Source organism: Drosophila innubila (genome assembly GCF_004354385.1).
Source record: "Drosophila innubila isolate TH190305 chromosome 3R unlocalized genomic scaffold, UK_Dinn_1.0 2_E_3R, whole genome shotgun sequence".
Taxonomy (NCBI): domain Eukaryota; kingdom Metazoa; phylum Arthropoda; class Insecta; order Diptera; family Drosophilidae; genus Drosophila; species Drosophila innubila.
The window spans coordinates 6800793-6825116 of record NW_022995380.1 but is presented as its reverse complement, the minus strand read 5'-3'; the positions used below and the strand labels follow the sequence as shown (position 1 = coordinate 6825116).

Genomic DNA, 24324 nt, shown 5'->3' with positions numbered 1-24324 from the left:
GTGTAAGTGTGAGTGTGTGTGTGTGTGCGTGTGTAGTTATTTAAAACAGTCACCCAAAATGTTGCTTTCAATTTGTTTGCTTAATTGAAATGACGTGCTATTATTGTAATTATGGGCTTTAGCTGTTGCTATTGTTGCTATTTATAGTTTATGTTGTTTGCATTTTAGCCTTCAACTGTTGTTGTTTGTGCGTGTAATCAAATGTCAAAGAGTATTTCACATTTGACAAGCTACATGCGTACACTGAAAATCCTGTGAGTTTGTTAGCAACACACTGAAAGATAGAAAATAACATGTGTCTTTGTAATAGAAATATGATTGGAAATGTAAGAACTAATGTTCGATCTCACCGGAAACTTTATCAACAAATTAATATCGATATCACCCTAAATAATATCTAGAGATTGTGAGCACAGACTCGCTTTAGCTTGAGTGAAATGTCAACTAACGATCAGTTGATTAATTTTATTAAAATTGTGGTTATCTCTCTCGAAATAATATCGGAAGATCGTAGGCTCTCCATCACATCACATTCTGAAGGTTTGAGAGTCACAAAGGCTCTCAGTTGCTTTTTTATTAGAGTTATGATTACAATTGAAATAACTAACGATCGATCTCACCGAATACAATATCGAGAGATCCAATGATAGCCACAATGTCTGCTAATAGGAATTGTGGAGCCAGTTTGGACATGAGAGCGAGATGGGCATACGAAGCGGGTCGAATCTTGCAGCGATAGGGTCGACTGGTACCATCCGACACCAGATAGACGCCAAATTCACCCTTGGGTCCCTCAATGGCCGTATAAGTCTGTCCGGGGGGCACAAAGATGCCCTGAGAGAAGTGCTTAAAGTGATGTATTAGATCCTCCATGTCAGTTTTCATTTTGGCACGTCGAGGTGGACTTATTTTGCGATCATCAGTCTTGACCTCACCTGGAGGCATGCGATCGAGACACTGTTGTATAATACTTATCGATTGACGCATTTCACCGAAACGCACTAAATAACGATCATAGCAATCTCCTTGAGAGCCGATGACAACATCGAAATCCATGTCTGCGTAGGCCTCGTAGGGTTGTTGCTTGCGTAGATCCCATTTAATGCCTGTGGCACGCAGAACAGGACCCGTGCAACCCATGTTGAGTGCATCATGAGCCGAGATTTTGCCAATGCCAATGTTACGCATACGCCAAATGCGATTGTCGGTGACAACATCTTCGACCTCCTCGAGGCGTTCCTTAAACTGAACGAGAAAGTTGTACAAGTCATCGGAGTAGCCCAGTGGCATGTCCAAGGAGACGCCACCAGGTCTTATATAGGCTGCATGCAATCGTGCTCCCGACAAGCGTTCGGAAAACTCATAAAGCTTCTCACGCTCCTCGAAGAGCCAGAAGAGCGGCGTAATGGCGCCACAATCGAGCACAGATGTGGCTATGGCCATTGTATGATTGGTCAGACGCATTAGCTCCGAGCACATGGTTCGTATGTACTTGCCCCGTGGTGGCACCTCAATATTCAGCAACTTCTCCACGGCCAAACTGTAAGCCTGCTCACAGACCATGCAGGAAACATAATCGAGTCGATCAAAATATGGCAATGCCTGGATATAAGTTTTGTACTCGATCAGTTTCTCGGTACCGCGATGCAAGAGACCAATATGAGGATCGGCTGACAGTACCGTCTCATTGTCCAGCTCAAGGATCATCCGGAGCACACCATGTGCCGCAGGATGTGCCGGTCCAAAGTTAATGAATTTCGTGCGAAATGTTCGATCGACTGGGGGAAATAATCGACCATTTGAAATGGGTCGATGCTCCCATTCTTTGCCCGGTGGCATCATGATAACATTCTCAAATTGCTTATAAAATTCCGGATCCGGATTCCAATAGTGTGTGTTCCTTGGCTCGTAAGGCTCTCCTGGTGGCTTTAATGAATCCCAATCGATATCACAATTGGGCTGCAAATGATCCGGCCGCTCTTTACAGCACTCTTCGCAGGTTTCTATAATAAAAGGGAGTACCATTTAAATAACAAAGTTTATAATAGTATTAGTAGACGCACTTTCACAATCGCCAGCTGAAAAGTAACGTCCACCCATCCACTTGGTTAATGTGGGCCTCTTAAAGGGCATTCTGAAGCTGTATGCATCCAATTTGAAATACTTATTACGAAAATTATGTCGAAAGGCATTGAACCGACTTATTTCCGATTCGGTAAACAATTTTCCGGCCAGTTGACGAACTTTTTCCATAGGACGCGACATTTTTAAATTAAAATTTCTCTTTCAACCTGATGACTTTATAAATGTTTTGGATGTTATAAAATATATATATCAAATATAAATGAAGTTTGTCACACGGCTATATTGAGATCCAAGTAGTTTTCAATGAAGAAACTGCAATCAATGTTGAGTTTTTGATTGAATCAGCTCTTTACTTAAGTAAATCTAAATAAGGCCTTACAATGGGCACCCAGACTAACATAGATTTATATTTATTATTTAATATAAACAAAATTAATGTATATAAAAATGTTATTATTTTACTTTACAATATTTTGTAAAATTTGTTTATTGATTTTTTTTTAAATATAATATAATAATAGTATAGCTAATCATTTCACTTTTTCTTACCATTTTAGATCTTCGATGATCATTATCATTTTGCGCATCACAAGGTGTCGAAGCGTTCACTGCAGCCCGCCTCACATCATCAGACCCGCCTCGACTTGGACGAGCGAGTCCATTGGGCCAAACAGCAACGGGCCAAGTCGCGTTCCAAGCGTGACTTTATTAGCATGCGTCCATCCCGCACTTCATCGCGTGTCATGTCGCGGATGGATTCGGTGGCCTTCGATGATCCCAAATGGTCACAAATGTGGTATCTGGTAAGTGCTAAAAAGTAAACTCCATTCAATAGAATTTATCTATGTTCATAATCTTATTTAGAATCGTGGTAGTGGCCTTGACATGAATGTGATACCCGCTTGGAAGCAGGGAATAACTGGCAAAGGTGTTGTGGTTACCATCCTGGACGATGGTCTGGAATCAGATCATCCAGACATCGAGCAGAATTATGTAAGTGATATTAACTTATTGCCTCTTTCCGCTACGGCAACTATTCGCATATTTCTCTATTTTTCTGTCTTTTTCTGCAATATTGAGATATATTTTGTTATTAAATTGCTAAAATAATTTTATTAGTAAGAAAAAAGATTTAAATTACGATTTTAAAAATAATTAAGATGTTTTAAAAAACACAATTCACAATATTCTTTTTACAATTTGAAATCATACAAAAATTAAATTTTAATTACATTTATATCTTATTTTAAAAATGCAAAACAATCGAATATTAATCAAATTTATATTTAATTTAATTCAATAAATTAAAAATTTGTATTTATAATATATTAAACAATTTTAAATTGGTTCAGGCCGATTGACTCACGTTAAATGTAGATTTGATATTGGAAAATACAAAACAGACAGACAGAAAACTAGAATATGTATGTGAATTATGGAGAAAAGAGGCTTAGAGTCGTGATTTCAGATCAAGTCTTAATCGAAAGTGATCTTTTATGAACAGGATCCGAGAGCGTCGTATGATGTGAACAGCCATGATGACGATCCCATGCCGCACTACGACCTGACTGACTCGAATCGACATGGAACACGATGTGCCGGCGAAGTGGCTGCCACGGCGAACAACACGTTCTGTGCGGTGGGCATCGCATATGGGGCAAGTGTGGGCGGTGTGCGGATGCTCGATGGTGATGTGACTGATGCTGTGGAGGCGCGTTCGCTCTCGCTCAATCCGCAGCACATTGACATCTATAGTGCGTCGTGGGGTCCCGACGATGATGGTAAAACTGTGGATGGCCCCGGTGAGTTGGCATCGCGTGCCTTTATCGAGGGCACGACAAAGGGGCGCGGCGGTAAGGGCAGCATCTTCATCTGGGCATCGGGTAATGGTGGGCGAGAGATGGACAATTGCAATTGCGATGGCTATACGAATTCGATATGGACTCTGTCCATATCGAGTGCCACCGAGGAGGGCCATGTGCCGTGGTATTCGGAGAAATGTAGCTCCACGCTGGCCACCACCTACAGCAGCGGCGGGCAGAGCGAGAAGCAGGTGGTCACCACAGATTTGCATCATTCATGCACCGTATCGCATACGGGCACCTCGGCCTCGGCACCGCTCGCCGCGGGCATTGCAGCCCTGGTGCTGCAGTCGAATCAGAATCTCACCTGGCGCGATCTGCAGCACATTGTGGTGCGCACCGCAAAGCCAGCGAATCTTAGAGATTCCACTTGGTCGCGCAACGGTGTGGGCCGACGTGTGAGCCATTCCTTTGGCTATGGTCTCATGGATGCCGCCGAAATGGTTCAAGTTGCCCGCAACTGGAAAGCTGTGCCCGAACAGCAGCGATGCGAGATTAATGCGCCACATGTCGATAAGTGAGTACCACATCAATTTTTGCTGGATATTAATTGTTTAACTCTCTCTTCCTTTCTTTCTCCATCTCTCTTCTACTGTAGAGTCATTCCCCCTCGCACTCATATAACGCTCCAGCTCACAGTCAATCATTGCCTCTCGGTCAACTATCTGGAGCATGTGCAGGCTAAGATCACACTCACCTCACAGCGACGCGGCGATATACAACTCTACTTGAAGTCACCAGCCAACACCAAAGTCACGTTACTCACCTCGCGGTAAGTTCAGCTTTGGAATGTGACAAAGCTTTCAAGAAATTAACAATACATTTCCACTGGTTAAAATATTTAATATTTTTTATTTATGAATAGTATAAAAGAAAAATTACTATATTTAAATGGCATCTATTTTAATAATCAGAGATCCCTTGAAATCATTTCACGGAAAAAATAACATTGAATTCAGTTCGGTTTTTAAATAGTTTATATACAGATTACGGTTGGAGCATGCATTTTGTAAACGGAAAACTGAAAATTAGTGATGTAAAAATATATCGAAATATCGACAACTCGATTTTCACGGAAACGTTTATCGAGTACTTTAACTCGATGATTTTTTTGACGATCTATCGAGTTGATTTGATCGATTTACATGAAAAATCGACAACTAACTGGGGCTTGTTCATCGTAGTTAATTTGCAGAATTAAGTTTAGTCGTTCAATTTTTGATGAACGTACGCAGTAAATAAACTACTAAATTGTCAAAGTCTGAATTAGGTATGAAACCGATTGATTACAAATTTTTTTTTTTAGAAAGCTCGATGTTTGCAACTCTATCTACTATTTTCCGATGTCTCGATGTCTCGATACTCGATACTTATTTTTTTGCGATTTTCTATTTCGATAAAAAACTCGATCTAAAGTTACATCACTACTGAAAATGCTCATTTTAGTCAGTTAATATCACTTGAGCTCATTTATATTTTTTCCGATTGAACTCTAATTTATTAAAGTTCATTCTCAAAGTAATAAAATTATACAAAAATTTCATGTTTAAACTAAAGCATACTTTTATGAGCAACTGGAGTTAATCGAATCAGCATGGAATTGATTTTAAAATATTAGGCAAAAAATTATGCTTATTGTATAAGTATAAGATGAGCTATATAGAAAATTAATAAAAAATAGGGATATTATTTATGGGAGAAGTATGTATTAATTATAATTGATACTGTCATTAATATTTTGACTTCTTTTCCATTTCCCCACAGCATACATGATAACTCACGTTCTGGATTTAATCAATGGCCTTTTATGTCGGTGCACACCTGGGGAGAATCGCCGCACGGCAATTGGCAGCTGGAGATACATAACGAGGGTCGATATATGGGTAAGTCGAAATTTTGCAAGAATTTTAACTACAACTAAGAAAACCAAACGTTTAACATGCTGCGCTTTTGTGGAACTGTACACCAATCGAATCATTGACTCACCTGTTGCAAATTACACTTTAAAATATACTAATTATTACCTAAAACTCAGGCCATGCTTTATTACGGGAATGGTCGTTAATCTTCTATGGCACCACATTAAGTATTGATCCCAATGATCCCATTTCTGTGCCACGCTCGAATAGCGCCGAGGCAACCACACCAAATTCAAGTAGCAGCAACACTGGCAGCACCACCAGCAATCTACATCAATTCTATTCACCACAGTATCCACGCATCTCGCCCAATAATTTTGCCAATACACCGTCGGGTGGTGCTAAATTGCCACTTGGCAAAACATCACCAAATAAATCAAGTTTTGTTACCAACAATCCAATGTTGCCACCGCCACCAGCACCACCAGCCAAGCAGGGATATCAACAAATCTCAGCCACATATGGTGTCATTTTGGGCAAGACTCACAACAATAACAATAACAATAACAACAACAGTAAGGCCAACAACAAGGGCAACAACAAGGCTAACAAATCGAATAAAGCGGGAGAAAATGGTAATAAAAATGGCAACGGCAAGGCCAATAAAAAGGAGCAAACCACACAGAGCACCACCAGCAGCACCACCACAAATAAGAACAAATACTATCGCATATCGCAACAACAACAACAGGCAGGAGGAGGCGGTGGAGGTGGAGGTGGTGGCAAGTCCAAGGGGCAGTCAAATGAACTGAAAACGCCACGCCCCAAGATCAATTCAGGCGAAAAGTTCTACGATGAAAAAACGCGCAAAGTAATTGGTGATATTTCAAACAACAACAAAAACAGCAACAACAATCGCAGTAACAACAACAACTCGGCAGTACAACGTCTGCCCATAAAAGCAACGAAACAGGTGAAAGAGAACAACTCAGACTCACGCATACCCAAGTTATTTGAGCGCTACGAGAAAATACAGGCCATATTCCCAGAGTTGGAGCCTTACGAGACCAGCAGTAGCAGCAATATGGCCAAGTCAAAGCAATCACAGCAATCCCAGCAATCACAGCAAACACAGCAATCTCGCAAACAGGGCAAACAATTTGAGGTGGAACTGTTTAAGCCCATCTCCAGTATGAGCAGTGCCACTAGCGGTGGCAACAGCAAGCCTGGCAATACCAAAAAGTCACCATCTGCACCGCCGCCGCCATCGCAACCACTCATACCACTGCCGGCATTGCCCGCGGGCGGCAGCAGTTTTCTGCCCGATCAGCGTATACTTAAAAAGCAGCAACTGTTGATGGCCGCCGCTGGTGTGCTTGCTGCCGATGATGTTAATGTTCATGATGATGATGATATTGCTAATGGCAATGATGATGATGACGATGAGGATGTGGAGCACTTGGAACTGGCTGCAGCGGGCACTTTTCGACAGACCAACAGACCAAATGGTAGCCTTTTTTTGGTGCAACAACAACAAAAATACACACTGTGACACTGCACTACAAAATTGCGCATTGAAAATTGTAATTAATGGTGCAGTTTTCATTATTGATTTAAGCCTGCAGAAAGCAACTAACAAATTGCACCTACCATTTTTTTATATTACTCAAACTTGGTCGCAATTTGTTGTGCAGTGTTGTGTGCTCAGCCTTAACATTTGCTTATGATTTTCTTTCGAAAGTTTGTCACGCTTTCATTAATCAAGCTACAAAGTGCAACGTGCTACAAGAAATCCTTGTTTTCATTTTTGTTGTTTGTCAGCATCCAAAAATATTGCAGCACATCTTTCATTTTGCTGTTGCACTTTTCTTTTTTATCTTTGTTTATGGCGTCGGAAGTGGAAATTTTGTTTAGCTTTTTGTCACATCATTTGTTTTATTTCATCTCTCCTCTGGCAGATTTATTGGCTCTTCACTTGCCTTGTTTACCCAACGCCATGAATCAAAAGTGTTAACATTTTCGGTTGTTTACTCTCCTTTTTGGCTTTTGAATTTTGATTTTGATATTGATTTGGAATTTCATTTCGATTTTGATTTTGATTTTGAAACATTTGCACTCTTATCTAATGTGATTTCGATTTCGATGCCTTACAGCTCAAATTACACAATGGGACATGATTCTCTATGGTACTGATACACCCGCCCAACCCGATGACGAGGCCCATGCCAATCAACCATCCCAGTTCCAATTATATGGCGACGAAATGGCCCACAATGATATCGAGCACGATGCCAGCGGCCAATGGCGCAACATGCAGCAAGTGAGTTGAATTTCTAATAACAAATCAAACACATCAACATATCATTTTATATATAAATAAGTATTGTATCCTGCTTTTTGTCCTTAAGGGACATGTGAAGCATCTTAATGAAAGGTATTGATTTTGGTAATGCACCAAGTGTTTAAAGGATATTCAATAAACATTTTATTTTTGATTTTTAAAATAAAACTCTTATTTCTTAACTTTTAAATAGAAAATAAAAAAAATATGAATTATTTCGTAACTTATAAATCGAAATTTGGAAATTATTACAAGATTGCTATTTTATTTGAAAGCTTTATCCCTAAAAAGTAAGAAAAGCAACGAAATGTAAAAAAAAATCGTATTGAGAAACATAGCAAAAGCTTTTGAAGCTCTTGGTAAGAGCGAAGTCAAAAACGTTGCGAGATTCATATCGAGTGAGAAGCTTAAAGTTATTTTCAATCTGTAGTTGTGCATAGTACTATAATCCTAATATGACAAGCACTCAGTTACCTTAGATTTATTAAATATGGATGTATGTCTAAGTACTATACTTAGGATTATCATTTATTACACATTAAGCGATTCCACACAAACTAAATATTAAGTTTAAAAGTGTAATATACAAATTTGTGTTTGTATGATTTTTTTATTTTGATTGTACTATTTTCAATTGTAATCTTTGGGTGTTTGCAGTGCTTCGCAAGCGGCTTGCCAGAGAGCGAGGGCGATGATGGTATTGACGAGGACATTAGCAGTGTCCGGGTCCATCTGCGTCAGCGTCAAAATGGCGACGGCTCGTCGCGTGCTTGCATGTGGCTAGCTTGAGTTGTGTGATACGTGAATGATAACAGATGATGCGAATGATAAGATAAGGCCATTCACCTCCTAACTAGTCGTACCACATGCAAATGCTTTCGATCAGTGCTTTGCAAACTGTTAGCTGGGCGTAGGTAGACTTACAAATTGAGTTTATTTTTGGCATGCTTGGGTTTTTATTATGATTTTGTTTCATTTCGTTTCATTTTTAGCTCAACTAACTAAGACAGATTTAATGCTGCCCATAAATTTTCCCTTACTTAGCATAAAGTCATATAAAATGTCCGATTTGCACTTTGCCGAATTCAATTTTTGGCACTCAACGAGCGGGCAATGTGCCAAAATTTCAAACTACTGACTCCTTTCTCTTTTTCTGTTTTATTTTCTCTTCTTTGTCCTTGTCAGCTGCAGAGTGGTGCATTACTTAAATGCAGCCATTGCCGTTTTTGCATGCACAGTTTGAGATTCAATGCTCCTGCAACTGTTGTCATTTTTCAAGTGCACTTTTGCGCCTGTTTTGGCGCGACTTTTGGCACCTATTGTTGCCTTAAAAGTCTCTGCATGACCTGAAACACTTTTTCTTCACTCTGCGCCTCTCACTCGCTTTTATTTGGAAATCTCTACAAGTAATCCTTCTCCCCCTGTCTCTTTCGCTCTCATTTTCTCGTACTCCGTGTAATAAACTTAAAGTGCAACGACCTTAGTTTTTTTGTAGTACTGCCAGCAAACTTTTTGCATAACAACAATTTTTTTTTTTGGCTCTTGGCTGGCAACACGCGACGTCATCGCATGTGAAACAACTGTTAGATGGAGAAATAGATGGACAGAGAGAGTGAGAGAGAGAAGCGTATATAGAGTAAAGAACATGGACGAAAGAGAGACTTTACATCACAAAGTTATAGACAGACACTTTTTGGTAAGGGCAGCTATAAATAAACACACACACATTCAAACAACTTTACATACATGCTTAAGTACTTTTGCCCAAAAATACCAGACAGCGCGGCAACATGCAATGAACCGCAGCGGATGTCAGACAAACTGAGGGAGTGAGGGAGACAAGGAGAGAGAGAGAGAAAAAGAGAGAAATAAATACACATAGAACTTTGACTCTTTGAAATTGCCTATACCAAAGCTTTGTAAACCATGTCTTGAACTCAAGCAAGTAAGACAGCTTTTTCAGAGCGTGACCGACTACGAAATACCCTGCGCCCAGAAAACCTAAAGGCTTCTGCCTCTCACATACATTTTCACCAACTTCTTATACCCTGAGCACAGGATAAAAAAAGGCCTAACCAATGCCTCTAAAATGTTGCATGCTGTGTCTTCATCTAAATTAAGATTTGCTAACGAAAGTCCATTGAAGTATTCAAATTTTAATTAAGATTAATATGTGATTTACCTAAAAATTACTTCTTTGTTCGATTAGTCGTATTAATAATATAAATATTGCGCATACGCAGGGTAGCATATTTATTAATCATTAACAATCTTCGTTTGTCATTGCAGGTGGGCGAAGTGGGCGTAACCCAGGATCGTAGAAATTCTGCCGCATGCCTCAAGTGGAATGATCAGAAATGTTTAGGTTTGTCTTTAATCTTTCTACTCATAACACAAATCTTCTATCTAAACTTTAAACACGCCATCGACAACAACAACAACAACAAGGGCAACAACAACAACAAAAGCTTTAGATAATTCAACAAATACTATTTTAAAATGAAAACAACAACAACAATAAGAATATCTGTAAAAAAACTAATATCTAAAAAATAATGAAAACTACAATTCCAATTTAAAGATAAACAAACAAAAGCAACAGCAACAATAAGAAAAAAAAACGCATTGGAATGCTTTATTTAAGCATTTTTTAAGCTGACAAACAAAACAATTGAACAATAGCTAAATAAGCAACAAACACAACAACAATAGCAAAAAAAAAATATAATTATTAACAACAAATAGGAAAGAAACAATACAAAAACACTGCAAGTCCAAAAAATATATATACTAAAACTTTTTGTAGTTAAATGTAGTATTACACACACGGAGAAGAGAAGTAGGCGTGGCAGAAAATTAACGAACAAATTAAAAAATACAAAAATCTATGGTTGTTTAAAAAAACTGTTAGCACATTTCAACTTTTTGATTCGCACAAACAACAGCAATAATTTAATATATAAATTTACATATACTTTAGTTGTTAAGAAATTAGTTGAATTTGTTTTTAATTACATGTAATTCATTGTTTTCGTTTGTTTTTCTTTTGTTTATACATTTTTTTTATAACATTTGAAATTCGATCAAAATTCCCGTGCCAAAGTCATTTTCAAAGTTTTGCATGCACTGCGCCTTGGCATTGCTTGTAAAAGTATTGCCTGTCAAATGCAGTTTGAAATACATCAAATCATTTTTGCAGAGCCTTCTAAACCGTTTTGATACCTTATGCATTTTAAACAGTTGTCACAGTTGTTGGTTCAACAATTAGCTACAGTTTTCATAGCACTGCCTATCTGCCGCAAGCTTATTCTGACAGTTTGGCAATGATTGCATGCGTTGGTTTTAAATGCTTCCATGAAACTTATGTGCTGTGTACTATATGCATTTCAGATTCTCTTGCCAGACCAGCGAAATAGCCACAGTTTGAGTAGCACTGCCTGCTTCAATTTCAAATTTTTATTATAATTTTGTAAAAAAAAACTTATTAATTTTATCGCGTTTCTTTTAATTTAAATGCCGCGTTCGCAGTTTGATAACAACCCAACAGTTTAGAATTCATAGTAAAAGACTGTTTCGTAATTTTAAACTTAAATCTTAATGAATAACTGAAAAAAAAACCAAAACGAAAAAATTTAAAACTTAGCGTGCAGCATAATGGAAAAATTGCATTAAATTCGTATTGTTAAGGCGTCAAAGCAAAAGCAGACAAATTTTTGTATTTAAACTGCAACTGTAACTGTACTTGTAACTGTAACTAACAGAAATATAACAATGATTATAATAATAAAAAAAAATACAATAAAAGCAAAAATAAACGAAAACGAAGCTCTAGGGTGTAGGGTACGAGTACGAGTAGTATTAAATTAGACAGCAGCAAGAAGAAAAAAATAATTAACAAAAAAAATAAAAATTCAATAAGTGTAACAATTTATATAGAAACAGTTCCTGCAGTTTTGAACAAAGTTGCAATATAACTAAAGCAAACATTTCAAAAATACATAAAATAAAAAAAAACCAAAAAAAAAAAATTAATTTAGATAATTTTCTAGTGAGCTTAGGAAATAACTGAACAATTATGAACAATTAACCAGCGCACAAAATATATAAAAGTTTAAACAAATGCCAGAAGTGAGCAACAAGCTTCTAGTCATAATATTATTATTTTGTGCGCTACATGAAAAAAAACAAGCAAGAATAATAATTATAAATAAAAACCAAAAAATAAGAGCAAAATAAAATAAAGAAACTATTTTATAAATACAAATTCAAAAAATAAAGATTTAGTTAATTTCCATATCGAACCGTTTTATAAAAAGGAAAAATACACGCACACACATATCTTTGTTACAATATTTGTTGTTTATTATTATCCGCAATGCATAAATAATTACGCTATTTTACAAGGTTTATCGACCCAAAAAATGGTTGGCAGAAAATTACCAATCGTATTCAAAATTCCAACTTAGTTTTTAAGCTTTTGTTAATTCATTGTGTTTGTATTAGAAATAAACAAGAAGAAAAAATCAAACGGCAACTCGAGTGCAATAATAAATTCTAATTATCTCACACTGCAACATAAGCAACAACAATTACAAAACAACAATAATAATTCGTTGGTTTAAGTAACATATCATTTTGTATAAACTTTCGTTTTTTAATTAAAAACTTGGTACAAATTTGATTGGTCAACAATTTGATTTGTTTTGTTGAAATGAATAATCATATCGTAAAGGCAAAATAAACAAAACAAAAGAAGATTAAATACTGAAATTAAAACACTAACTTACTCATAGAAAATATAATTTATTTGTTTTGTTTTTTTTTTTGTTGTTGTTGTACTTAGCAAACTCTCTTAAAAAACATAATCGAAACGAAAAGAATAAAAAAATAAAAAAAATTATAATAAATTAGACACTGAAAAACTAAAAGTCTTCAAGCATACACTTACCATAAATATAGTAGCAGCAATATTTTTCAATCAATCTAAAGATTTTCCATTCGTTTTTTCGAATAAAGTAAATTATTTTTATGATTTTCAATTTATAATTAAATCTAACCCTCTCTCAGTGCTGGCTGCGGTACTTATGCTTAAATATTTTTCAAAAACCTAATTAAAAGAGTAAAGCCAAATTAATATTTAAGTCTATACAATAATGATATATAAATTTACAATAAAAGAACAACTGGTACTAGGGCCTGGGGTAGCTATTAAAAATTACAATTAAAATTACACTTAAAATAAAAGTAAACCTATAAAAATTTCAAAAATTTCGTGACTAGGAAGTATATTTGTGCGAAACATCAACTTTTTAAATGTATAAAAAATGAAATGAGAAAAACTTAAGTCTTAGTACTGTAAATGAGATTCGATGGCCGCTCTTTCAGATCAAACAATTTTTTATGTATGTTTTGTGTATATATACATATATATCTATATCTATCAATATGAACTATCTATGAGTAATAAATAAATGCATTGAAAACATATTTACAAATCGAGCTGAAACTTCTTTATGCAACAACAACAAGTAGAGCAGCAAGTCAAATGTGGTCCAAAAACATTTTAGACAGTTCCAAATTCAAAACTGAATTTCCCTCAAATACTCGCACACTCGCATATCTCGTAGAAGTAACTTAAATAAAAGGTGAGTTTAGCTAAACAAATTATGCAATTTCTAAGTAAAGTATTTACCATTTGTCTTGTATACTCGTATCTTTTGCTTTGTTTTAACCCAAGTACATTTCGTACTTCTATAATTAGTTTTGATCTATGGTTGCTGTGTGATTGATATTAACAACATGTAATTGGTCTTCTTGTAACATTTTTTATTTAACCCACACTCGATTTCAATACGTCGCACACATCGTACATCGCACACTGTTCATCCTTATGCCATGTTTGCTTTCCAACACTGGTTGCGGTATAGTACACACCCATGCACATCCACTGACTATTTTATTTTTTTGTTCTTTTCTTTTCGAGCATGTTTTTTGGACTACTGCGCTTGACTAAATATTTATAAATATTTTGAACTTTTTGTTGTTAATAGATCGGTTTCAGTTTCAGTTGAGACTTGACTATTGATTCAAGATTTTCATTTTATTCAATAAAGAAAATTGAGAAAAACAAAAGTAAACAAATAAACAGAAATTCTTTTGTTGCCTTTGTTTTGTTACACTTTGTATAACATTTATTTTTTATCTGTCTATTACTCTACTAACTAATCGTAATTTTAAACTCTTTTTCCATTTCTCGACTCTGTTTTTTTGGAGGTAAATGGTTTCTCCTCTTTGTAGCTGTAGATTTATCAAAAATGTATTTGTTAAATTATTTTAAAATCATTCCACATTTGCTCCACAGAGTGCCGGGAGTCCAGTTACTTCTACAAGGATTTCTGCTACGACGAGTGCCCACAGCGTACATACGCCAAGGTTAATACAGATATACTGGATGAATTCGATGCTGACAACGAGTTGGGGACTCTTGAAGCCAGTTCTTCGCCAGATTCCACCAATGAACTTCCTAGCAATGGCAGTGGTCTCATAGACAAGGACGATCCACTGCAGGCATCGGAACGTCGACGTCGCACTGAATCCACTCTAAAACCGAGCTCGATCTTGTCGCTGACACCACAGCACAATCAAATCTGCGCCAGCTGCGATCCAAGTTGCTTGCGGTGCTATGGACCAAATGTCTCCCAGTGCAGCACCTGTCCTCCAGGTAGCCAACTCCGCAAGTTGTCCCAGACCAACGAGACCTATTGCTATGCCTACGTTGTACGCAGTACTATTGATGGCTCCAACCTGTCAGATAATGAACAGCAGGAGGGTAATTACAAGATGCAATACATGCAGTGGACCACAGCATTGCTTGTGATTGCCGTGATCGTTTCCTTAGTGGGCGTGGCTGTCGCCGGCGCCATGATCTACCATCGACAAGCTACAAAGGACGAGTCGTACACTCGTGTGTCGCTCATGGCCGAAGACGAGAGCGATGAGGATCACGAAGTGGACATATTTACGGCTCGTACGAAATCTCCCTTCGATGTGGTTGAATATCACGACTATTGGCCACGGGAGCCCAGTGAGGTCCTCGATCCGAACGATCACAGTAATGCAAATGAGGAGAAATTAACGCATTCTTAAAAAACAATTAGATATATCTCATTGATTACGGCTCAACCCAACAATTTAAATTCGGATGAATATTAATTAGTTCGATATTCTTGATTTTATTTAAAGGTCATTCAAGATTTCATAACATTTGCTGCGATTACAAGCATTTAAATTATTTCGATTTTTGTAAAATTGTTTTTAAAATGTATTTATCCTAGTTTTAAGCAAACAAGAATCAAATAAAATACAAATGCCTATAACTTATATTTTCTGTTGTGTGTTCTGTGTTGAATCACTTAAACTTTGTATTTTAATTACAGTACGACAAGTTGTAAACACATTGAGTTTTATATTTTTTTTCTACCATGTTTTAAGAACCATAAGAACCTATCAAAAAATATGAAAATTATATAAATCAAAAAAAACTTTTAAAAACCGTTATGACTACGTGCACTTATATATCTTTTAGGGTATTTATACACTACTGCGAGTATAGTTTGATACATTTCCTGAACACTTTGGTAAAGTTATTGTATACTTTGGGGCTGCAAATGAAATTAAAAAGATTCAGTGTAGAAATCATTGCATACTTTTAGGAAGTCACGTAAAATCATTTGTCAATGTGCATTGCATACAAAAGGATATTGCTAAATCGTAATCCGCCAAGTTCATCACGTTTTGTTCAAAACTTTCGAAGCTCTATAAGCGTCGATATTATAAAACCCTATATGATAGAGAATTAGGGAATTTCCCACCTCTATTTGACAGATTGTCTAGCAAATATACTTGATAAAATATTGAAAATACGACCTTAAATGTTCCTTCATATACAATCAGAGATGCTCCAGAAATGTAAAACAAATGAAAAATAGGCAAAAAAAAAAAAAAGGTTTTATGGTTGGATTTTAGTTGTTTTGTAATTTTGAAGCACCCCTGAATAGCAGCTTTTTTATTTTTTTATTTAATTATTTTCTTTTCAATACGATTGAAACCGTTGCTAGACCAATTTAGTTACATTTCATAGATCTGCACTGTCACGAGAGTGCTTTAATTAGCATGTGGCGTGCTTTAAATAAATTAATTGTTTGCATATGCATTTTTAATCAGTATATTTGCAATTTTAGTCGATGATGTAGTAGCTAGTACTCATAGCTGCAATAAATTATTGTATTATTGTTCAATTTGGTGTATTGGTGTTCAATTTTTTGAAGTTCTTCCGCAAATATTGTAAGTTGTCAGTAATTTGGTAAACAATGTTATTAAATAATGAAATAATCATTGAACTATTATTGTTATTACGAGTACAAGTACGTGTACGTACGTAGTTCTCGTAAGTAGAACTGATAATTCAAGGAGCTCTCATCAACAAACGAGTCCCGCTCTCCTGTGACTATATACATGTATGGTTAGCTTAAAAAAATTGAGGCTTATCAGGTGCTTATCATGTGGGTTCGTGAAGTGCATATAAGTGTACATAGCGGGAATTATTGACAATGGTCAAGGGCCTTATTTGTGACTATATAAGTGCGGCGCTTTGGTAGCTCGTCAAACAGTATTTTCCACAAAATGCAACCGGGTTTAACACTGATTCTAGCCGTCTTCGGCTTCGGCTGCCTCTGGCAAACGGGACAGGCGTGTCAGGCTATCGAGCAGCGCTTCAAGTTTGATAACAGTGACATTTACATAAGGCTGCGACGCGGGGATAAGTTGCAGTACGAGGTGATGAAAGGAAGTCGTAGTCTGCAGACGGTCACATTGGATAACTTTGTGACCAGCAGCAATTTGGAGGCCACCACAACGGGCAGTTACAAGTTGAGCGATGGCACAACGAGCATTGAGTTCTCACTGGTCAAGTCCACCACAAGTGTCACCCACATCCGTGTGGCACGTGATCAGGTGGTGAAGGGCACACAGCCCAGGGATTGCTTGGCACTGAATACAGGTCGCACTCATTGGTATGGAGGTGCGGAACAGAAGGAGCATTATTGGCCTGTGGAGCGACAGCGTTATAGCAATTTCTCATATGTTCCCAAGGAGCTGGGCAACATGGGCGTGGCCGAGCGCTACTGGGTGAACAGTGATGGATTCTTCCTGTACGTGGATAACACCACGCCACTGTTCATCGATCAGAATGCAGTCGGATATGAGGATCAACTATGCATTAGTGCACTCAGTGTACTGCCCTATGATCCACGCCTGTCCTATGCCAAGTTCAGCTATCAACTGGCATTTGCCAAGGATGCAAAGGCGGCGCACATGTACGCGGTGCAGACGCTGCTGGGAAAGCCAACTGGCTATCCCGACGAGCGAATGGTCCAGCATCCCGTATGGTCGACGTGGGCGTTGTACAAGGCGGAGGTCACCGATCAGGTCGTCCGCGATTTTGCCCAACAAATCATCGACAATGGTTTTGAGAACAGTCAGCTGGAGATTGATGATGACTGGGAGGACTGCTATGGTGCACTCACTTTCCGCAAGAATAAGTTTCCGGATACCAAGAAGCTGACTGATGACCTCAAGGCACTGGGCTTTCGGGTAACTCTTTGGATCCATCCGTTCATCAACAACAACTGCACGGCCATCTATGAGACGGCCAAGCAACTGGGTTACCTTGTGGTGGATCATGAGGGCAGTGCTGACACTCAGTGGTGGAACAGCAAGCCAAAGGATGCCGCCTATCTGGACTTTACAAAGACGGCGGTGCAGGAGTGGTTCACCACACGATTGAAGCGTCTTCAGACGGAAGATGGCATTGATAGCTTCAAGTTTGATGCCGGTGAAACCAGTTGGTTGCCCACTGATCCCGTGCTCCAAGGTGATGCCCATCAGACTCCGCTCCAGATCTCTGGCGACTATGTGCGCACGGTGGCTGCATTTGGAGATGTGGTTGAGGTGCGCTCTGCCCAAAGCACACAGGATTTACCCATCTTTGTGCGCATTGTGGACAAGGATTCCGAGTGGGGTTGGAACAATGGTCTCGTCACGCTAATCACATCGCTGCTGCAGATGAATCTGAATGGTTACCCATTTGTGCTGCCGGACATGATCGGAGGCAATGGCTACAACGAGAGGCCGCCCAACAAGGAACTCTTTCTCCGTTGGCTGCAGGCCAACGTCTTCATGCCCAGCCTGCAATTCTCCTTTGTGCCCTGGAATTTTGACACTGAAACCATCGAGATAAGCAAGACATTCACCAAGTTGCATGCCGATTATACGCCTTATATCATGAAGCTCTTCAAACGGGCCACGGCAACCGGCGAACCCGTCAATGCACCACTCTGGTGGATTGCCCCCAATGATGCAGTTGCTCAAAGCATCTACGATGGTAGACTAACCAATACGATCTCAATTGCACTCTTTAACTGGTATTCTTTTTGCAGAGTTCCTACTGGGCGACGACATCATTGCGGCGCCTATTGTTACAGAAGGTGCCACCAAGCGTGACATTTATCTGCCGGAGGGACAGTGGACTGATGGCAATGGCAATGATGTCTATACAGGTCATGTGTGGCTCATGGAGTACCCTGCACCGCTGGACACGCTGCCTTACTTTGTGCGTGTTGGCTTCCAGTTGGATTAGTTTACATAATTATCATTTCAAAACATTTAAGTTTAAAGACTTTAAAGATTATTAAAATCAGTTTATCATCACACAAATAAATATTTTTATGCTAAATCAATGAGATCAGAGTAGAATATTCCTAAACCTCTATGACTACAGAATTTAATCGTTAGATAAAAGCTAGATCATTGAAATCCCAGAAGATTATACTAAAGATTCAATCATTTAAGAATCTTAAAGCCCACTTAACCATGTGGCTTCTAATAAATCTAAAGATGCTCCATATAAGAGTAGAGCCTAAGAAAAAGCAAACTACGAATCAGAATCACAAGATGTTTTCATCAAACAGAAATTTTATTTGCAAACCAAAAAAAAAACATAACAAAACATAATAAATTAAAACTGATTAGGGCAAAAATGATTGAAATATTTGTAAATATCACAGCTAATTTCGCCAAACAGAAAATAACTAATGCATTCGAGTGCTGTCAACGGAATTTACTGGCTTGTGCTTATCCAGTGTTTGGTTAGACAATACGCGCAGATAATCCTTGAGCAGCGGCTCCGAGGAATCTCCAGATCCGGAAAAACTAATCGCAGAGTTTGGTTTACGGAAGCGTCCATATTCACGCTCAAACTCATCGGCATCCTTGGTTAGTATACTCTTTAGATTAAGAACGCTGCAAATGAACGAAGTTGGATTTTCAGTTGGGTTAAATTGGAGTGGGGAAGAGACTTACTTGGATTCCACGCTCTGATACTCATGCTGCACATTCTTCTCATACATGGCCAGTTTCAAGGCATGGATGCGCTTGGCAGCTCGTCTCCATTGCTTCTTGTAGCGATCCCTGGCCTTGGACATGTCGTGATAACGCACATTCTGTTGCCGCATCTCGGTGAGCACCTGCTTAAACTCACCTTCATTGGTTGTGTGCTGGCGGAGCTCTAAGATTTGCTGTTCCATGTGACTGATGCGTTGCTTCAGCTGCATCTTCTCTTGCGCCAGCTTGGAGTTCTCCTCCTGCATTTCCAGCGTGCGGCTTTCGAATTGACGCAAATGATCCTCTAGCACAACTATGTGCTGTTCCAGTTCATTAAACTTAAACTCATAATTGGCATCCACATTGATCGATTGCTTAGCTTCACTTGGCGATTTCTTATCCAGTGGAGTCGGCACTTTTCCCTGGCCAAGACTGCGCAGGTACTCCAACGCCTTCAACTGCATATCATCCTTCAGCTCCATACTAACTGCCAGTATCTGTTTAATACTCTCATCCATATTGCTGGTATCCGTACATTTAGTAGTTGCTTCCCCTTCAGTTGCTTTCGATTGGTCATACATGTGGACAGTGACCTCCAAGCGGGAGACCTGTGCATCCAAATCCAACTGTGATTTACTATTAAGATTCTTAATTATTGTCTCGTCCTCTGTCTTAGCTGCTGCTTTAGGCAATTTCTTTTTAAGTGGTTTCCGTCGTGCCTCCAGTTCACTGGAGTCTGCATCTGATTGTTGGTAATGTGCTGCTGTCCTCACTGATCTCTTCTCCTCGGGCTTTTCCCAGGCAGTTGCATCATATATGTGCCTCAGCTCCAGTGTATCCTGTGCTGAAGATTTCTTCGTAACTCGCCTTGACTTTATTGCAGGACTTTGAACTAAACTGGATTCTTCGTGCTCTGTAATTTCGCTTTCTGCAGACAGAACATTCTCAAAATGTTCAACTGCCTTAGTTATTCTAGTTTTTGTCCTTAACTGTTTCGTTGCACGAGGCTCTACTTCATCCAATACCTCTTTGGTTACTTTGTTCTTTTTAGGTGTTCTCCGCTCCACTTTTGATTCCCTTGCTTGCTCTTCTATAAACGAATCATCATTATCTATTTTCGAGCTAACATCTGCATTAATACGCTCCACTTTTTGCCTGGAGGATCTTCTGGAGCTGTCTGACAATTGTTTTTCGTATGAGGATTCATATAGATTCTGGCCTCCTCCACATGTTTCATCAATAAACTTTTCAGTCTCTTGCAAGGCATTGGCTTGACTCCTGTTAACCTCAACCCACCGAGCACTTAAACAGAGATCAGTTTTCGACATTGCAATTTTCTTCGATTTTTGTGGTTTTTTAACTATGACTGTCTCACAAACTTCAGCAGCTTCTACATGAAGAAGAAGCTTTGATTTATTCTTTCGAGCATTCGACTTCTCCTGCTTCTCCGTATCAGTTGTGGTATCCATATCTTCAGCAGGTTCTTCAACAATTCTCTTTCTTGGCTTTTTTACAGATTTCTGTGCCTGAAGTTCAAGCTCAATATTATTCTCAGCCTCTACAAAACTATCATCTGTCATCAGATATCTATTTTGAGTTATTGAATTTGAAACATTCTCAGATTTCCTTATGATTTTTGCCATCTCTTCGGCTTCCAGAAGCTCAAATTCCTTATTTTTTGATACACCCTTCTTCTTGTCGATAACCTTCGATTCAACAACTAATGAATTAACTGTCGGAAGAATTTTTCTTTGTCCTTTTTTGTCTTGTTCTGAAAATTCATGTAAATTAGGATCCATCTCATAAGCTGCCAATATTTTGGATTTACGCGTTTTAGATATAGGTTTAGGTTCTACATGAGCTGTTGTTTCTTTATCTATACGTTTGGAGCGATTCTTGGTTAATTGAGATAAATCTTCATCATCCGGCTCTAGGTGATAACATGAGTCATCAACATTTCCTTCATAATCAACATCTGCATTGACTATTGACTTTCTATCGCTTTTTTTAGGTATACATTCCTTAGCCGGCACTTCGTCTATTTGGTCATAGTTGACAGGAATATTGTGATTGTTTCTACTGCGATTACTAATCAATTTGAGAGATTGTCTTTCCATAACAGGATCGTTTGAATTGTTTTCTCTTGCTGATCTCTGTTTACGATTCACTTGAACTATTTCTATGGAGTCTTCGACAATTTTTTGGGAATATTGCTTAGTTTTATGGTCTGTGTTATCATCGTCAGCATTTGAGTTATCTCGACAGAATTTGCTATTATTATAGATACCTAACAGCTCAGCCTCGGACTCGGCATCCTCTAGCAAATTATGTAGTTCGGCATCCTGCTGCTCCATTTCCAAAAGTCTGGTGAACTTCTTACGGCGCACATGGAATTTTTGATCAGCTCCTTCAGCATCAGAGTCAGGGGCATCACTAAGGTGCGATTCTACAACGCTTTCGCGTTCATCTGAGTCGGACAACTCGGCACCAACATTTAAGCTGTTGATGGAGACGTTCTCCGCCTTGCAATCCTCATTCGGGTTGAGTTCTGACCAATCGCCGACGCTCTCATTGACCCGATCCTTGGGCACTTCATGTATAACAGCTTTGCTGCCCACACAATTCAGACTGAGCTGATCCTGAATCTCCTGCTGCTGCTGCTGTTGATGCGACACCTGTGACACATCGGATGTCTTCTCCTGCTGGTGCCAACACACTTCCTGGATGTCCACTGTGAATGTGTATTCCATTATTGGCTTTAGCTCCCTTGCGCTTCCCATTCGACCAAAGCGTTCAAAGGCAAAAGATCCGCTTTGAGTAAATTTTCGATTCTCGGCAAAGTATCTATCCGAGGGCAACAATTTACCAAAATCCATTCGATAGTTGGCTGTTTCAAGATAGAGCATAGATATATTATGATTTGTGTGGTTATAGAATTCGATTCTTACCAATTGAGGTGCCATTTATATACATGTTGATGGGCAAATAGAATATTCGCTGGAAATAGAGACGAATACTGCGAAGGGATGACTTGAAGCGCAATCCGAGAACATCGTCCAGCTTATAGCAATCGGAATCATTAAGTTTCAATTCAATGTTCGTTACGTTGCCAACAAAGTCGAACATAAGGAGCACAACATTTACCTCCTTGCCGTGAAAGAGAGATTTGACAAACCTGTTGAGATTCTTGAGCTGCTTGAACTGCAGCACCACCTCAATGATGTCACAGTCGACCAGAGGATTATTGCCCACCTGCAGCAAGCCCAACTGAACCAAGGACTGTACATAGACATTGGCCTGCAGGCAGCAAAGAGTTGTTAGTTTCAGGTTAATCGAATCACATTTATTTTCTTACCTGCGACTGCAACATGTTGGCAGTGATCGAATGGCCAGGCGATTGCAGGGGCGGCACACGCGGTTGCTTCTCCTGCGGGACATGTTTTAATTAAGGATCAATATAAGGATTAAGATAGCTACTTACTGCGCTGTTGAAGACCATTAAATGTTTGAATTCTTTGGTATGCAACAGGGTTTTCTTGATTATGGTCAGCATGAGCAATACTTCCGGCTTGTGGGATCGAAACTCATTGCTAATGCAGATCAATTTGTGCCAGAACATTTTCAACTGCAATGCACTGTTGTTACCGCCCATGCCCAGCACAGGAATTCCTCGAACCGGCAACAGCAACGAGCCAATTGTCTTCCTCTGCGAGCTGCCGCTGTTACAGGCAAAGAAGGTGATCTTGACGGGCCGATGATCGGTCTTGATCCGCTTGATGCCCGCCATATCGCACTCCCAGATACAGTTGCTATTGAATATGATCGTTTCGGTTGTTACTGAGGGTGTGCCCTCCACTTCAAAGTCCACCGTGTTAAGTGCGGCATTCATTATAATCTGATCCCGCTCACCTTCTCTCATCTCGCGGCCATAGAAATTAATTGCTGTAATTTCAGAAATTAAAAATTTAATTACGTTTTAATATCTTTCTTCCTTGTCACAATTAAACTTTAATAAACTATTGTTCAGCCCTTAAATTACTATGTGTATATATAAGTTACACATATTTTCATATATTTATTTTATACTTGCTTATATTATTTTGTATTTTTTATTTTTGTTCAATTATTTATCTGATTAATGTCTAGTTAAAGACTCACCTTCCACTACATGGAGGACCACACAAAATGTGTTATCCCCATAATTGGCACTGGCGTTCGTACTGCTCCGATCTGTGACAGCCACAGAACGCTGCTGCTGTTGTTGTTGTTGTTGTTGCTGCTGCTGCTGCTTATTGGTTTTGACCATGTTTAAAAGATTCGTGAAATTTGCACTGTACCAATTAACTAAACAATTTCAAACTTAAAACAAAACTTTTAACAATGCACTCAACTTTGATTGGAATTTAACTTATATTTATGTGTTTGCTGCTGATCTATAATTTATAACTTAAGACTGCTTATATTGTTTTTCTTGCGTCGCTTCACATATATTCTTTACCATGTACTAAAAACACCCGGCTTACTTTGTTTATGATACAAAAATGTTACCATGGCAACAGTATTTTTTAGTGATGTGTAAAAGCATCGATACTTGATAAGTATTCGATATGCCTATCCAAAAAGGAATATTTTCGTAATTCGAAACCCTTCTAAACTAATATTTATAATCCCAATAATGGAGCAGTGTAGCAAAAATTTCGGAAAGTATTAGAATGTATAAGTAAATAAATCGTTAATT

The 24324-nt window shown here is 38.5% G+C and overlaps 4 protein-coding genes across 8 annotated transcripts in view; 2 read left to right on the top strand and 2 right to left on the bottom strand.

Moving 5' to 3' along the window:
• The window catches only part of LOC117789427 (furin-like protease 1), a 161138-nt gene extending 145626 nt beyond the window's left edge, over positions 1 to 15512 (top strand). For 3 of the 5 annotated variants that reach the window (XM_034628453.1, XM_034628451.1, XM_034628452.1), the window contains 8 exons: positions 2643 to 2888; positions 2950 to 3078; positions 3590 to 4464; positions 4546 to 4719; positions 5712 to 5830; positions 7960 to 8126; positions 10437 to 10512; positions 14509 to 15512. In XM_034628453.1, coding sequence (XP_034484344.1) covers positions 2643 to 2888; positions 2950 to 3078; positions 3590 to 4464; positions 4546 to 4719; positions 5712 to 5830; positions 7960 to 8126; positions 10437 to 10512; positions 14509 to 15293 — 2571 coding nt within the window. In that variant the 3' untranslated portion in view covers positions 15294 to 15512. Of the gene's footprint in view, positions 1 to 2642; positions 2889 to 2949; positions 3079 to 3589; positions 4465 to 4545; positions 4720 to 5711; positions 5831 to 5982; positions 7315 to 7959; positions 8127 to 10436; positions 10513 to 14508 lie in introns of all 5 variants that reach the window. The other 2 variants (XM_034628455.1, XM_034628454.1) reach the window with 2 other exon arrangements.
• LOC117789429 (NADH-quinone oxidoreductase subunit D) lies at positions 530 to 2290 on the bottom strand. Its single transcript, XM_034628456.1, has 2 exons — positions 2064 to 2290; positions 530 to 2003 (listed from the first exon to the last, which is right to left on the bottom strand). The coding sequence occupies exons 1-2, from the start codon at positions 2263 to 2265 to the stop codon at positions 604 to 606; spliced, it is 1602 nt and encodes a 533-aa protein (XP_034484347.1). The 5' UTR covers positions 2266 to 2290; the 3' UTR covers positions 530 to 603.
• A 1302-nt stretch (positions 15513 to 16814) lies between the features above and the next one.
• On the top strand, positions 16815 to 18924 carry LOC117790538 (myogenesis-regulating glycosidase). Its single transcript, XM_034630016.1, has 2 exons — positions 16815 to 18588; positions 18644 to 18924. The coding sequence occupies exons 1-2, from the start codon at positions 16830 to 16832 to the stop codon at positions 18841 to 18843; spliced, it is 1959 nt and encodes a 652-aa protein (XP_034485907.1). The 5' UTR covers positions 16815 to 16829; the 3' UTR covers positions 18844 to 18924.
• Positions 18925 to 19150: 226 nt separating this feature from the next.
• On the bottom strand, positions 19151 to 24098 carry LOC117790011. The gene is made up of 6 exons (XM_034629246.1): positions 23745 to 24098; positions 23068 to 23528; positions 22942 to 23010; positions 22535 to 22883; positions 19566 to 22473; positions 19151 to 19505 (listed from the first exon to the last, which is right to left on the bottom strand). The coding sequence occupies exons 1-6, from the start codon at positions 23890 to 23892 to the stop codon at positions 19295 to 19297; spliced, it is 4146 nt and encodes a 1381-aa protein (XP_034485137.1). The 5' UTR covers positions 23893 to 24098; the 3' UTR covers positions 19151 to 19294.
• Between the last annotated feature and the right edge of the window lie 226 nt (positions 24099 to 24324).